Source organism: Hypanus sabinus, chromosome 3 (genome assembly GCF_030144855.1).
Source record: "Hypanus sabinus isolate sHypSab1 chromosome 3, sHypSab1.hap1, whole genome shotgun sequence".
Lineage (NCBI taxonomy): Eukaryota > Metazoa > Chordata > Chondrichthyes > Myliobatiformes > Dasyatidae > Hypanus > Hypanus sabinus.
Window position 1 is genome coordinate 7568520 of NC_082708.1, and position 14076 is coordinate 7582595.

Here is a 14076-nt window from a genome sequence, read left to right on the forward strand (position 1 = left end):
AAACAAAACAAGCAGAATTAAATGATTTATTAAGAAGCAGGGCAGAATACATGATCCATATAACCAAACAGAAGAATTCTGCAGAAGGCAGCAGACCGAGCCATCTTTCGGCACTAACACTCAAACAACAGGAAGCTGAAAGGTCTGTACCAGCGATTAGATGTGCTAAACGTGGAGTGGTATCTTCAACAGAGGAAATAAACGAGATATTCAAGAATTACTTTAAAGAACTGTATAAAAGTGGCTCACTTCCTTCTCAGAATGACTTCAGCGATTTTTTTAGTGGATTAGACCTCCCTACATTGTCATTAGAGGACACCAAAACTCTCGACTCTCCTATTACACTGGATGAGCTACTCAAAGCAGTCAAAGCTACAAATAGAGGCCGTACGCCAGGTATAGACGGCACACCTGTGGAACTTTACCTAGCACTTTGAGATATTCTTGGACCAGTATGGTTAGAAGCATTAAATTATGCTATTGGAAAATGCGCTTTCCATAGAGATCCAAACACAGCCCTGATCACAGTTATACCTAAGCCCAGTAAGGATCCCTTGGGGTGTGCCAATTACTGTCCAATCTCCTTGGTAAATGCTGACCTCAAGATATTTTCCGAAGTCTTAGTTAGTAGACTTGAGACAGTAGTTGGAAAAATAATAAGCCCAGATCAAACGGGCTTTATCAGGGGACGTCTCGCATCTGATAATATTCGCCGGTTCTTACACATACTGAGTGCAACACATAAAATCCCACTTGCCTGTGCCTGCTATTTCATAATGCTGAAAAAGCATTCGATCGTCTTGAATGGCCATATCTTTGGAGAGTTCTTAAAGAATTTAAGTTAGGAGATAAATTTATCAATATGATTCAAACATTGTATGCTAATCCTTCAGCCTGGGTATGTGTGGGAGGAGGTTTCTCAGAGTTATTTGACATAGGACGGGGCACACGACAAGGGGACCCTTTGTCCCCTTTAATTTTTGCTATATCTATTGAACCGCTTGCACAGTTAATTAGAAACTCTCCTCAGATCTCCCCGTTACAATAGGTACAACTTCACATTCGATATCACTTCACGTGGACGACACGCCAGTTTATATGGCAAATGTTCAACAGACTCTTCCCTATGTTTTAAAAACACTGGAGCAATTTGGATTTCTTTCAGGACACAAAGTTAATTTGTCAAAATCAGCACCGATGTTGATTAATATGGATAAAAGTAAGGTGTCTCTCCCTCCCCAGATTAATGTTACAAATGAGGTCCGCTACTTGGGTATTAAAGTTAATACTTCCCTATCATCTGTGGCTAAAACAAATTACTCTTTAATTTTGAAAAAAATAGAAGAAGATATTAATAGATGGAGACACCTGCTAGCATCAGGCCCAGCCCGTATATCGGTCATTAAAATGAACATCTTACCCCGCATTAATTTTATCAGCTCAATGATCCCACTTGCACCTCCAGCAGGATATTGGCAAAAACTGGACTCCTTACCACGATGCCATGTTTGGAATGGTAAACGATCCAGTATAAAGTGGTCAACTCTACAATTCAAAAAGTCGAATGGGGGATTGGCATGTCCAAATTTTAAATTGTATCACTGGGCATTTGTATTAAAAAGTCTTAGCTATTGAATGGAGGAGGATAAAGTTTCATTATGGAAAAATATAGAACAAGAGCTAATAGCACCAGTAAGGTTGAAGGACTCTCTCCTTATAGGTATGTCTACCAAAAAATGTGATTTGTACTACGGTCCAATTTTAACCCATATGCTACAAGTGTTCAGAGCAGCAGAAAAATTCCTAAAATTTAAAGGCGTATGGTGCAAATCATCTCCATTATGGAACAATAATCATTTTTTGTCTGGGGGGGAAACCATTCACTAACAGAACTTGGGAGGATAAAGGTATTGCTACTCTTCAAGATATTAATGGGGCAAGTACTATCCTTAGCTTTCAAGAACTGGTATCTCGATATAATATTGATAAACACTCTCTTTTCTTCTATTTTAGAGTAAGATCAGCTTGTAAAGCCTACGGCGTTCCCTGGGGGTCAGATTTAAAGGACCATCCCATTTTAAGTTGGATACAGGGTGCTCCAGGGCAGATAGTGTCATATATCTATGATAAATTAAACTCCCAGAAATGCATGCCCACATCAGGAATGAAAGCCTGGGATAGGGACATATCTGAATTGGGACAAGACTTAGACTGGGATGTGATTTGGGATCATGCTGCCGGTGCTTCGAAAAACCCAAATCATCAGTATATATGCTTGAAATTTTGTCATAGAGCATATTTAACACCGAGAATTAGACATCAAATGGGACTGGTTCCTGACCCATATTGCTCATTTTGCCCCCACAGAACCATTGGCTCTTTTATACATGTTGTATGGGAATGTCCTGGGGTTTTTGGTTTGTGGGGGAAGGTTATCAGTACTCTTACAGAACTAATGGGGGTACAATTACCAATGGACCCTGCTGTACATCTTCTAAATGATGACTCCCACCTTTCCCTTACGGAAAAAGCACACAAAGTCTGGCTAGCAGGCCTGACTGCAGCTAAGAAGATTGTAGTCCAGCGTTGGAAACCACCCCATGATATTTCATATACTCTCTGGCTTCGGAGCTTTCTGGACATTTCTTACTTGGAACTTTCATCAGCAAGAGTAAATGATGCAGGACCAAACTCAATCTTAATGTGGACAAATTTGATCTCTAACTTAAAAGATCTTTTGTTAAAATAGGAATGCTTTGTCTGTGTATGCACTACTATTCAGTTGGTGGGTGGAGGGGAGAGGGATGGGGGGGATGGCAAAGAAGGTTGGGGGGTGGCTGGGTTAAACAGTCAAAATGTAATTGGCATTTGGTTGTATTGAATGTAATTTGTTGATGTTTCAGTAAAAAATTAGTAAAAAAAAATAGACAGCCAATGATATTTTCAAGTTAGTTAGGACAATTGAGAGATAAAAGTCAAATCGAAACTTCCAGCAAACTGCTGGTGATATTTTGAAGTTAGTAAAGACAACTGAGCTTTTAGTTGTTGGATCTTTCAGATCTTCACATCTTTCAGTCATCTTGTCTGTCTCCAGCACCCCCTATTGTGTAAAGGGAAGCTATGTTTTAGGAAGACATTTCTGGAAAATTCTCACTGCGGAAACCTCACTCGTTTGGCTTGAATACTCACTGCCACAGTCTATCTGGTCACCTCGTTATAGGAAGGATGTGGAAGCTATGGAGAGGGTGCAGAGGAGATTTACCAGGATGTTGCCTGGTTTGGAGAACAAGTCATATGAAGCAAGGTTAGCAGAGCTGGGATTTTTCTCTTTGGAGCGTAGAAGAATGAGATGGGACTTGATAGAGGTCTACAAGATTATGAGAGGCCTAGATAGGGTGGATAGTCAGTACCTGTTTCCCAGGGCACCAATAGCAAACACCAGAGGGCATAGGTACAAAATTAAGGGAGGGAAGTTTAGGGGAGACATCAGGGGTAAATTCTTTTCACAGAGGGTTGTGAGTGCCTGGAATGACTTTCCAGGGATGGTGGTGGAGGCTGAAACATTAGGGGTATTTAAGAGCCTCTTGAACAGGCATATGGATGAAAGAAAAATGGAAGGTTATGGGTTAGTGTGGGTTTAGTACTTTTTTTTAAGGATTATATGGGTGGGCACAACATGGAGGCCTGAAGGGCCTGTACTGTGCTATGGTATCCGGTGGTCTCACTGTGTGTGTGGACTCAGTGGGCTGAATGGCCTAATACTGCTCCAATATCTTCAAACTCTTGCTTGAATGCAACTTCCCCAGGCTATCTTTGCCTTACTGCAGCTTCCACAACTCCACTCCCAGTCCTGATGCAGGTGCTTGACTCAAGGCCAGTGGTGCCTTCCTACCCAACACAGATACTGCTGGACCCATTGCAGTCTCTTGTGTCTTCAGGCTTTATCGTCTGTAAGATGTTAAAATGCCGTTAGCCTGATAAAGACCGCAAGGCATAGGAAAATAATTAAGCCATTTGGCCCATTGAGTCTGCTCCATTATTCCATCATGGCTGATTTATTATCCCTGTCAACTCCATTCTTCTGTCTCCCCACCCCCCCCCCCCCCAACCTTTGACTCCATGGCTAATCAAGAACCTACCTGCTCCTATGTCTTATGGCTGGTGTCTGTGACATGCTGAGCTGTGTTTACAGCTCTGTGCAATGTCTGGAATTGTAATGTGCAGGTAGGAAGCTGAGGGTAATGGATCTTCGGGAAAAGGGGCTGAAGACTGGACAAGAAGCAGACCTGAGATATGGTGTTACTTGTGATTCTGTTGAATGTTCATATAGATCAAATCATTACACAGTGTATTAAGGTAGCACAAGATAAAGCAATAACAGAAATCAGAATGGAGTGTTACAGCTACACAGAAGGCACACTGCAGGTAGACAGTAAGATGCATGATCATAAGATAGATCGTGAGATCAAGAGCCCAGCTAATCGTACTTAATCGATCTGTCTGGGTGCCATTCACTGTATCATAGTATGTGGATTGGTATCAGTTTATTTTGTCAAATTTATTGAAGTACAGTGAAAAGCTTACAAACTATTCTTACAGATCAGATCATTACACAGTGCATCGGTGTAATACAAAGTAGAGCAATAACAGAATTCCGAGTGAGGTGTAACTGTTCAGTGCAAATGGGCGGTGACCTGCCCTCTCTGTCTCTCCCTGCAGATTCTGGAGCACACCTACAAGCTGGAGTTTCTGTACAGTGGCCTGGAGAGCCGGCACGTCGCCCTCATTCACCACATGCGGCTTCAGGCCAAAGCGCTGCAGCTCATACTGACGGCTCGCACCAGCCGAGGGTGAGGAACCTGCTGTGAATCCTCTCAGGATGCAGTGAGTGGTTGGGATGTGGGGCCCACGGGCTGTTGTTGTAGTGACACAAGTCCGAAGAAACCATAAGGCAAAGGAACAGGATAAGGCCGTCCACCCCTTTCTTCTGCCTTCTCCCCATAACCTTTGACGCCCTGACTAATCAAGAGCCAATCAACATCCACTTTAAATTGTTACGTACCCCGTAACTGGGTTAACAGACCAGCAGAAATGGACTGATACGTGGGAGTCTGGTGGTACTGAAACTAAAGGTGTTTATTAGTTAGCTAAGCAATACAGTATCAAAAATGCAAATATACATATAAAACAGGTTAGCAATGATAAATACAGAAGTGCAAGAATAAGAATCAAAAACCAAGCTCTATCAAAGTCTAGGGGTAAATGAATTGTCATAAGAGAATATAGAGTTCAGTTCAGTTCGTGCTGAGGTAGTTGTTGTTGTGTTGCAATGTTAGAGAGAGAGAGAGAGAGATGAGCAGCTGCAGCAGGCAAACCTTCCATCATCTTCTTGTTCCATTGTACCGTTGGAGTCACCGATTATGACCTGTCTTTTATCCCCACTGATGGGGTATCAGTCATCCATCAACCCTATGTCCATCAAACTGGCCCACCCCCTGCTGTGTCAGCAAGAATGTTAACGAACAAAGAAGTGTCCTTGCAGCAAAAGATTGTTTACCTTACCATCAGTGAAGAAGCCATAATCCTAAATCATCTCTCTCTCTCTCTCTCCCCCCCCTCCCCCTCTCCCTTCCCCCCCACCCCCGTAGCAGATGCCTCTCCCTCTGTTTTTCATCTCACTCTCTCTCATTAGCAGCATAGTTCTGGGGGGGTGGGGGTCAGCTCTGGACCCCATTTCCATCTGGTTTGTTCAGCACACATAACACCCCCACCCTTCAAAGAATTTTCACCGGGGGTGAAAATTAGTAAGGCACATTACAGAATCTAACATAATACAGAAGTGGTCATTAACTAACAGAATAACACAGATATACTTTCAAATCTAACTCCTAGATAAACAATCAGCAATTACATTGTCAGTCCCCTTTACATGTTGTATTTTAATATCGAATTCTTGTAACAACAGACTCCAACTTAATAACTGTCTATTCTTCATGTTAGTCAAAAATACCAAGGGGTTGTGATCAGTATAAACTATCAATGGTTTCTGTACCGGACAAATGTAAACCTAAAAATGCTGTAACGCCAGGATAAGTGACAGTTATTCTTTTTCTACAGTGGAATTAATTCTTAGCTTAGGTGTATATTACAAAGTGTGAACCAATACATGTGTGGTTATAATGTAGTACATTACAGAAGTTTATGCAAATACTAATCTCTATTTTACTTTTAAACTTAACATTCAGTCAATCTACTATGATATTGTCTTTATCTTTCACAGGCTTCGTCTTTAAAAAAAAGTCAAATTCCCGCAAAACCAGATCCTGTTATTCAAAGTGGTATTTGGTCAACCTTTGTCCCTTTTCCACTTAACCCTCACGTGGTTAGCTGGCTCACCAGCCCAGATTAGGCCTTCACAGGTGCTAGCGTATCACCAATGTTTTCCAAACTAAGCCCATTTGCTGAACTTCCACACCACTCATTAATTTTAAGCAGGTCATTAATTTTATCTTCAAGATCCTTAATTCTTTTAGTTTCCAGTTTAACACCTGCAGGTGATCCCTCTTGGTCAAAACAACACTTCAAGTTCTGCCTCTCCAAATCACATACTTGAACAACATCACCAAGTTGTTTATCCTTAAATTTCAAAACAAACTGTAACAGACTATCAGGCACCTTGTTACCAGACCACTGACCCTTCAGCATGGTTACTATGTCTAAAACCAATCCAGACTTTAAATTTTCCTTATTCAAAAGTCTAGGAACAATACTTTTCCCTTTTCCTTCAATAATATTCACATCACCAGCTTTCATCTCATCATTAAATTTTAGAACAACTTCTAACACAAGTGACTGAGGATTCTCACTTTCCACTGGTGCCAGGGTTAACCCCTCACTCACTGAGCCAAGTCCATCTGACCCAAAAGGACTGCATTCCTTTTTAACCAAATCAGACACCTCAGACCTTTTCCTGAGCTTCACCGCAAGGTTCAGTACCCTGTGCATCCACAGGTACTTCCTCAACCTGCACACAGGCCAACGGGACACCTGCCTCTCCTAGGCTTTCAATACCAGTCCCCCTTCCAAATTCCAAGTTCCCCTGATCGTCCCAGGAATTCTCTTGGCAACTCCCCTCCAGAGTAAACTCAACCTTGCGGGTTAAGACAATCTCGTCTGCTAACCCAGCAGACCCCCTCAAGGTAGCAGCATCCTTTCCATCTAGGACTGCCCTTACATCATCCGGAACACACTTAAATTCTTCAACTACAACCTTAAATTCTTTCAAGCTGCATAAATCACCAGTGTCCAACCCTGGACCTTCTAGCTGCCACATCTGTTTCTCATTTTGGCTCTGTGCCTCCATAACCTCCTTCTTCACTCCAAAATGTTCACCTAGGCGTATCTTATGGGCAAGGTTCAAAATTCCGTTCCTTGACAACACTAAATCTGCTTCGTCTCCCTTACTTTCCTTAGCTCCACTATTCTCCACTTTACCATCCTCTAACCCCTCTTGGGCTCTATCTAACCTCTCCTTCCTCATCGATCTGTTGACCGGCTCAATGCAACCAGTCGGGGTTGTCGTCTTTCCTTTCCCTGTCTCCTTCGGTGCCAGGCACTTAGATGCTATGTGACCAGCTTTCCCATAATTATAACACGCAAAGCTGGGAAACTTCTTGCCAGCCTGCTTTTCCTCCTCCTTGCCTTTTCCAGTAGTCCCCGGCTTATTTTCTGACTTAGCCGGTGGGCTTTCTCTACCGTCCCTACTGCCTCTCTGGTAGCTCTTATTTGGGGGAAATTTTATCTTGTGGGTTAAGGCATACTTGTCTGCTAACTTGGCAGTCGCAGCCAAAGTCTCTGCCTCCTTCTCACCTAGATAGGTCCGCATACCTTCAGGGACACAACCTTCGAACTGCTCAATCAGCATTAGCTGTAGCGGTTTGTCATAATCCCCAATGACCCCTCTCGAGGCGCACCAACACTGACAATACATTTGCATCTCACGGGCAAACTCTAATTACATGCGGTCCCACGGCTTTCTCAAATTCCAGAACTTCTGCCGGTATGCTTCTGGAACCAACTCGTAATTCCTCAGTACAGCCCTTTTTTCTTCATCATAATCTTTAGCCTCATCCATAGACAGTGCAGAATAGGCTTGCTGAGCCTTTCCCTTAAGTACACTCTAGAACAGAACAGCCCACTTCCTCTTAGGCCAGTCCTGATTCATAGCAACTTTCTCGAAATGGAGGAAGTACCTATCGACATCCATCTCCTCGAACGGGGGTACCAACTTAACCTCCTGACCAATCTTGAACCCCTTGTTTGAGTCCGCTGCCTGATCCCCTGCCTGCGATGCCTTTAACCTTTTTCCAGCTCAAACTGCCTCTCTTTCTCCCTTTCTTCCCTCTGCTTTTCGGCTTCTTCCCTCTCTGCTTCCAGCTTCCTTATCCGGAACTCATGCTCCCTTTTCCTTTCCTCCTCATCCAACCTTAATCTTTCCATCTGAAGCTGAAGCTCACCCCCGTCTGGTTTACTCTCAGGGAACAGCTCCAACACCTCTACCTGGAACACCTTCTGGGATACATAATACGCGGCTATTGCTCTCTGTATCTCCAACTTTCGCATCGCCTGTTTCACCGCCAAGAGATTCAACCATCTCGCAATATTCAACAATTCCAACTTTCTGGCATCCTCTACTGCCTCTGAAGTTGGTTCCCTTAGAAACTCGTCAATCTCCATTTCTGCTGACTACGTTTTTGGTCTCCCACACAACCGAATCAGATAAGGGAATTTTACCCCGATTCACTGGCCCCCCCCAATTTGGTAATCAAATCCCGAGATGAGGCTCCAATTTGTTAACTGGGTTAACAACCCGTAACTGGGTTAACAAACTGGCAGAAATGGACGGATACGTTGGAGTCTGGTGGTACTGTGACTAAAGGTGTTTATTAGTAAACTAAGCAATACAGTATCAAAAATGCAAACCAATCAGCTACTGATTGATTAGTATCAAAAATGCAAACCAATCAGCTACTGATTGATTAGTATCAAAAATGCAAATCAATCAGCTACTGATTGATTTGCATCAATCAGTAGCCGGTTGGCAGGTGGCAAAGGGTGGAAACAAAGGCAGCCTTTCTTGGTGACTAGTCGTGGTCCTCAGGTGTCTGTGTTGGGAGTAATCCTTTTACATTTTATGTCAATGATTTGGATGATGGAATTGATGGATTTGTTGCAAAGTTTGTAAAGATAGGTGGAGGGCAGGTAGTTTTGAGGAAGTAGTAGGGAGACTACAGAAGAACTTAGATTAGGAGAATGAGCAAAGAAACAGCAGATGGAATACAGCGTCGGGAAGTGTATGGTCACGTACTTTGGTAGAAGAAATGAAAGGGTTGACTATTTTCAAAACGGAGAGAAAATACGAAAGAATGAGGCACAAAGGGACTTGGGAGTGCTTGTGCAGGATTCCCTAAAAGTTAACTTGCAGGTTGAGTCTATGGTGAGGAAGGCAAATGTAATGTTAGCATTTATTCCAGGAGAACTAGAATATAAAAGCTAGGATGTATTGTGAGCAGTTTTATGCCTCTACCTTAGAAAAGGTGTTGAAACAGGAAAAGATTCAAAGATGGTTCACGAAAATTATTCTAGGATTGAATAGTCTGTCATATGAAGAGTGTTTGATGCTCTGTGCCTGTATTCAGAAGAATGAGGGGTGGCCGTATTGAAACCTATTGAATGTTGAAAGGCCTTGATAGAGTGGATGTGGAGAGGATGTTTCCTGTGGTGCGACAGTCAAAGACCAGAGGACACAGCCTCAGAAGAGAGGAGTGTCCTTTGAGAATGGAGATGAGTAGGAAATTTTTTTAGCCAGAGAGCGGTGAAACTATGGAATTCATTGGCAGATGGCTGTGGGGGGCCAAATCTTTATATATATTAAGGGAGAGGTTGATAGATTCTCGATTGGTCAGGGCATGGAAGGACATGGAGAGAAGGCAGGAGATTGGGGCTGAGAGGAAAATTGGATCAGCCACGATGAAATGGTGGAGCAGATTTGATGCACCAAAATGGCCTAATTCTGCTCCTATATTTTATGGTCTTATGGATATATTTTGTTATGTGTGCTGAACAAACCAGATGGAAATGGGGTCCAGAGCTAACCCCCCCCCCCCCAGAACTATGCTGCTAATGAGAGAGAGAGAGAGATGAACAGAGGTAGAGGCACCTGCTACAGATAAGAGAGAGAGAGAGAGAGAGACGGATGATTTATGTATTATGGCTTCTTCACTGATTGTTTACCTTTTGCTGCAGGGGCACTTCTTTGCTCGTTAACATTCTTGCTGAGACAGCAGGGGGTGGGCCAGTTTGATGGACATAGGGTTGATGGATGACTGATACCCCGTCAGTGGGGATAAAAGACAGGTCTGCAGGGACACCCTCAGACACACCAGTGAACACTGAAAGAGTGTTGTGCACCCACAGGAAGGTGGGGGCCTGGAGGATCGGTCCGGAGCACGGTGGATGAAGGCAGACCGGTGGGGACTTGTGTGTGTGTCTACCCTTGCCTGGGTGATGAGTCCATCACTGAAGAACGGTCTAGCCTAGAACGGAAGGGTCATAACTGGTGACCTCAACGGTACAACGTTTTTTTGATACTGTATTGATGCCAATCAGCTACTGCCTTATCCATGCTAGAATCTCTCCTGTAATATAGTACACGCTGGAATTGAGGAGATTGAGAGGGGATCTGATTGAAACGTTTAAGATAATAAAGGATTTGATAGGATTGAGGCAGGAAATATGTTCCAGATGTTGGGAGAGTCCAGTACCAGAGGGCATGGATTGAGAATAAGAGGTCAGTTATTTAAAACAGAGTTGAGGAAGAGCTTCTTCTCCCAGAGAGTTGTGGAGGTGTGGAATGCACTGCCTCAGAAGACGGTGGAGGCCAATTCTCTGGATGCTTTCAAGAAGGATCTAGATAGATATCTGATGGATAAGGGAATCAAGGGATATGGAGACAAGGCAGGGACTGGGTATTGATAGTGAATGATCAGCCATAATCTCAGAATGGCGGTGCAGACTCGAGGGGCCGAATGGTCTACTTCTGCACCTATTGTCTATTGTCTAATACCATGGGCCTTGTTAAGCAGCCTTGTCATGTGTGGCACCTTGTCAAAGGCCTACTGCAAATCCAAGTACACAGCGTCAACCAATTCGATTAGTTTTATGCTGCTTGATATTTCTTCAAAGAATTCCAACAAATTTGTCAGGCAAGATTTTCCCTTAAGAAAACCACGCTGGCTACAGCCTATTTTAGCATGTGCCTCCAAGGACCCGGAGACATCGTCCACTATCTCTTTAGCTTCCTCTTTCAGAACTCTGGGGTGTACACCATCTGGTCCAGGTGATTTATCTACCTTCAGATCTTTCAGTTTCCCAAGAACCATCTCTCTAGTTATGGTAACTTCGCACACTTCATGGCCCCGACACCTGGAACTTTCACACTGCTAGTATCTTTCACAGTGAAGACTGATGCAAAATACTTATTCAGTTCGTTCGCCATTTCGTTGTTCCCCATCGTTACCTCTCCAGCATCTGAGCAGTCCGATATCCACTGTTACCTCTCTTTTACACTTCATGTAGCTGAAGAAACTTTTGGTATCATCTTTAATATTATTGGCTAGCTTACTTTTGTATTCCATCTGTAACTTCTTAATTACGTTTTAGTTGCCTTCTGTTGGTTTTTAAAAGCTTCCCAATCCTCTAACTTCCCGCTCATTTATATGCCTTCTCTTTGGGTTTTATGTTGGCTTTGAATTCTCAAGGTTGTGTCATCCTGCCTTTAGAATGCATCTTCCTCTTTGTGATTTATATATTCTGTACCTTCCGAATTGCTTCCTGAATTCTAGCTGTTGCTCTGTTGTCAACCCTGCCAGTGTACTTTATCAATCATTTCTGGCCTGCTGCTCTGTCATGCCTCTGTAATTCCCTTCACTTCACTGTAATACAGATATATCTGACTTCAAATTTCTCCTCAAATTTCAGGGTGAATTTAATCATATTATGATCACTTGCCCCTAAAGGTTCTTTTATCTTAAGCTGTCTAATCAATTCTGATTCATTGCACAACACCCGATCCTGAATAGCTGGTCCCCTAGTGGGCTCCACCATGAGCTGCTTTTGAAAAAACACCTCATAGGCACTTTAGAAATTCTCCTTCTTAGAATCCAGCACCAACATGATTTCCCCAATCTACCTGCATATTGAAATCCCCCATGACTAATGTAACATTATCATCATGGCATGCATTTTCTATCTCCAGCTGGAATTTGTAGACCACATCCTTGCTACTATTTGTGAGTCTATATACAGCTCCCACCAGGGTCTTTTCACCCTTGCAGTTCCTTGGCTCTATCCACACTGATACAGTACCTTCCTATGTTACCTCTATCTAATGATTTGATTTCGTTTTTTACCAACAGAGCAATGCCTTCCTGCCTGTCCTTTTGATACAATGTGTGTCCTTGGGCATTAAGCTCCCAGATATAATCATTTTTTCAGCCATGATTCACTGATGCTTACAACATCATACCTGCCAATTTGTAATTGTGCTACAAGTTCATCTACCTTATTCTGTATACTGTGCACGTTCAGCTACAGCACCTTCAGTCCTGTATTCACCTTTTTCAATTTTGTCCGCCTTTTATGTTGCAACTCATCCTGTTGACTGCAACTTTGCCCTATCAAAGCCTCTCCTCACTATACATTGCCTCCTTCTGTAAACCAGCTACCTGATCTTCAGAACGATCATCTGCCTTTCCTCCAATGCATTGAAATATACACAGCTCAGGACACTAGTCACACCATGCTTGATTCCTAACTCTGTCTGAGGTTTTACCAACATCTGCCTCTGCAACCTCACCACTAACTCTTCTGGCACTCTGGTACTCATCCCCCTACAACTCTAGTTTAAACCCCACCGTGCGGCAATAACAAACCTTCCTGCTAGGATATTCGTGCCTCTCTAGTTCAGGTGCAAACCATCCCGTCTTTACAGGTCCCACCTTCCCTGGAAGGGAGTCCAGTGATCCAAAAATCTTATGCCCTCCCTCCTACACCAATTCCTTAGCCATGTATTGAACTGTTTGAACTTCCTAGTTCTAGCCCCACTAGCACATGACAGGGGTAGCAATCCTGAAATCACAGCCCTGGAGGTCCTGCTCTTTAGCACTGAACTCATTATGCAGAACCTTATCACTCATCCTACCCATGTCATTGGTACCTACATGGACCACAATCTCTGGCTGTTCACCCTGCCACGTTAAGAATGTTGAGGACTCGATCAGAGATGTCCTGGGCCCTGGCAACCAGAAGGCAAAGTACCATCCAGGAATCTCGTTCTCGCCCACAGAACCTCCTGTCCATTCTCCTAACTAATAAATCCCCTATCACTACAATGTGCCTCTTCTCCCCACCTCCCTTCCCTTCTGAGCCATAGAGCCAGGCTCATTGCCAGAGACCCGACCACTGTGACTTTCTTCCCTTAGGTGTACCCCCCAGTGGTATCCAAAGAGTTGTTGAGGGATGAACACAGGGCTGCATTGGCTGCTAAATGTCATTTCATTTTCAGACTGTCACCCAGTTTACTGTGTCCAACAACTTGGGTGTAACTACCTCTCTATATGTCCCATCTTTCAACCCCTCAGCCTCCCGAATGATCCGGAGTTCAGCCAGTTCCAACTCCCAACTCCTTAACGTGGTTTCTTAGAAGCTGCAGCTGGATTCACTTCTCGCAGTTGTAGTCGTCGAGCACTGGAGGTCTCCCTGCGTTCCCACATCCCTCGAGGAGAATTCAACTATCCTGCCTGGTATCTCTACTGTCCTAGCTGAACAGATATAAAGAAGGGAAGGGGAAAAAACCTAACCTAGAGTTTTTTTTGTTTTGCTTTCTCTGACTGAAGCCTCGAAGAGCTAAAACCTCAAGACTACCATTCTGACTCTATCCACACAGACGATGGCCACTGCGCTTGACCCTGCCTTCCTTTAGTTAGTTAATCAGTCACAAATACGGATCGGTCACTG

At 43.5% G+C, this 14076-nt stretch overlaps 2 protein-coding genes across 4 annotated transcripts in view; one reads left to right on the top strand and one right to left on the bottom strand.

The window, feature by feature from the left end:
* Window positions 1–14076, top strand: part of ints4 (integrator complex subunit 4) — a 100348-nt gene that overhangs the window by 65604 nt on the left and 20668 nt on the right. For both annotated transcript variants that reach the window (XM_059963640.1, XM_059963639.1), the window contains exon 18: window positions 4720–4850. In XM_059963640.1, coding sequence (XP_059819623.1) covers window positions 4720–4850 — 131 coding nt within the window. The remainder of the gene's footprint in view (window positions 1–4719; window positions 4851–14076) is intronic.
* LOC132391025 (transmembrane protein 164-like) overlaps window positions 1–14076 on the bottom strand; it is a 139075-nt gene that overhangs the window by 24281 nt on the left and 100718 nt on the right. The window lies entirely within an intron of this gene.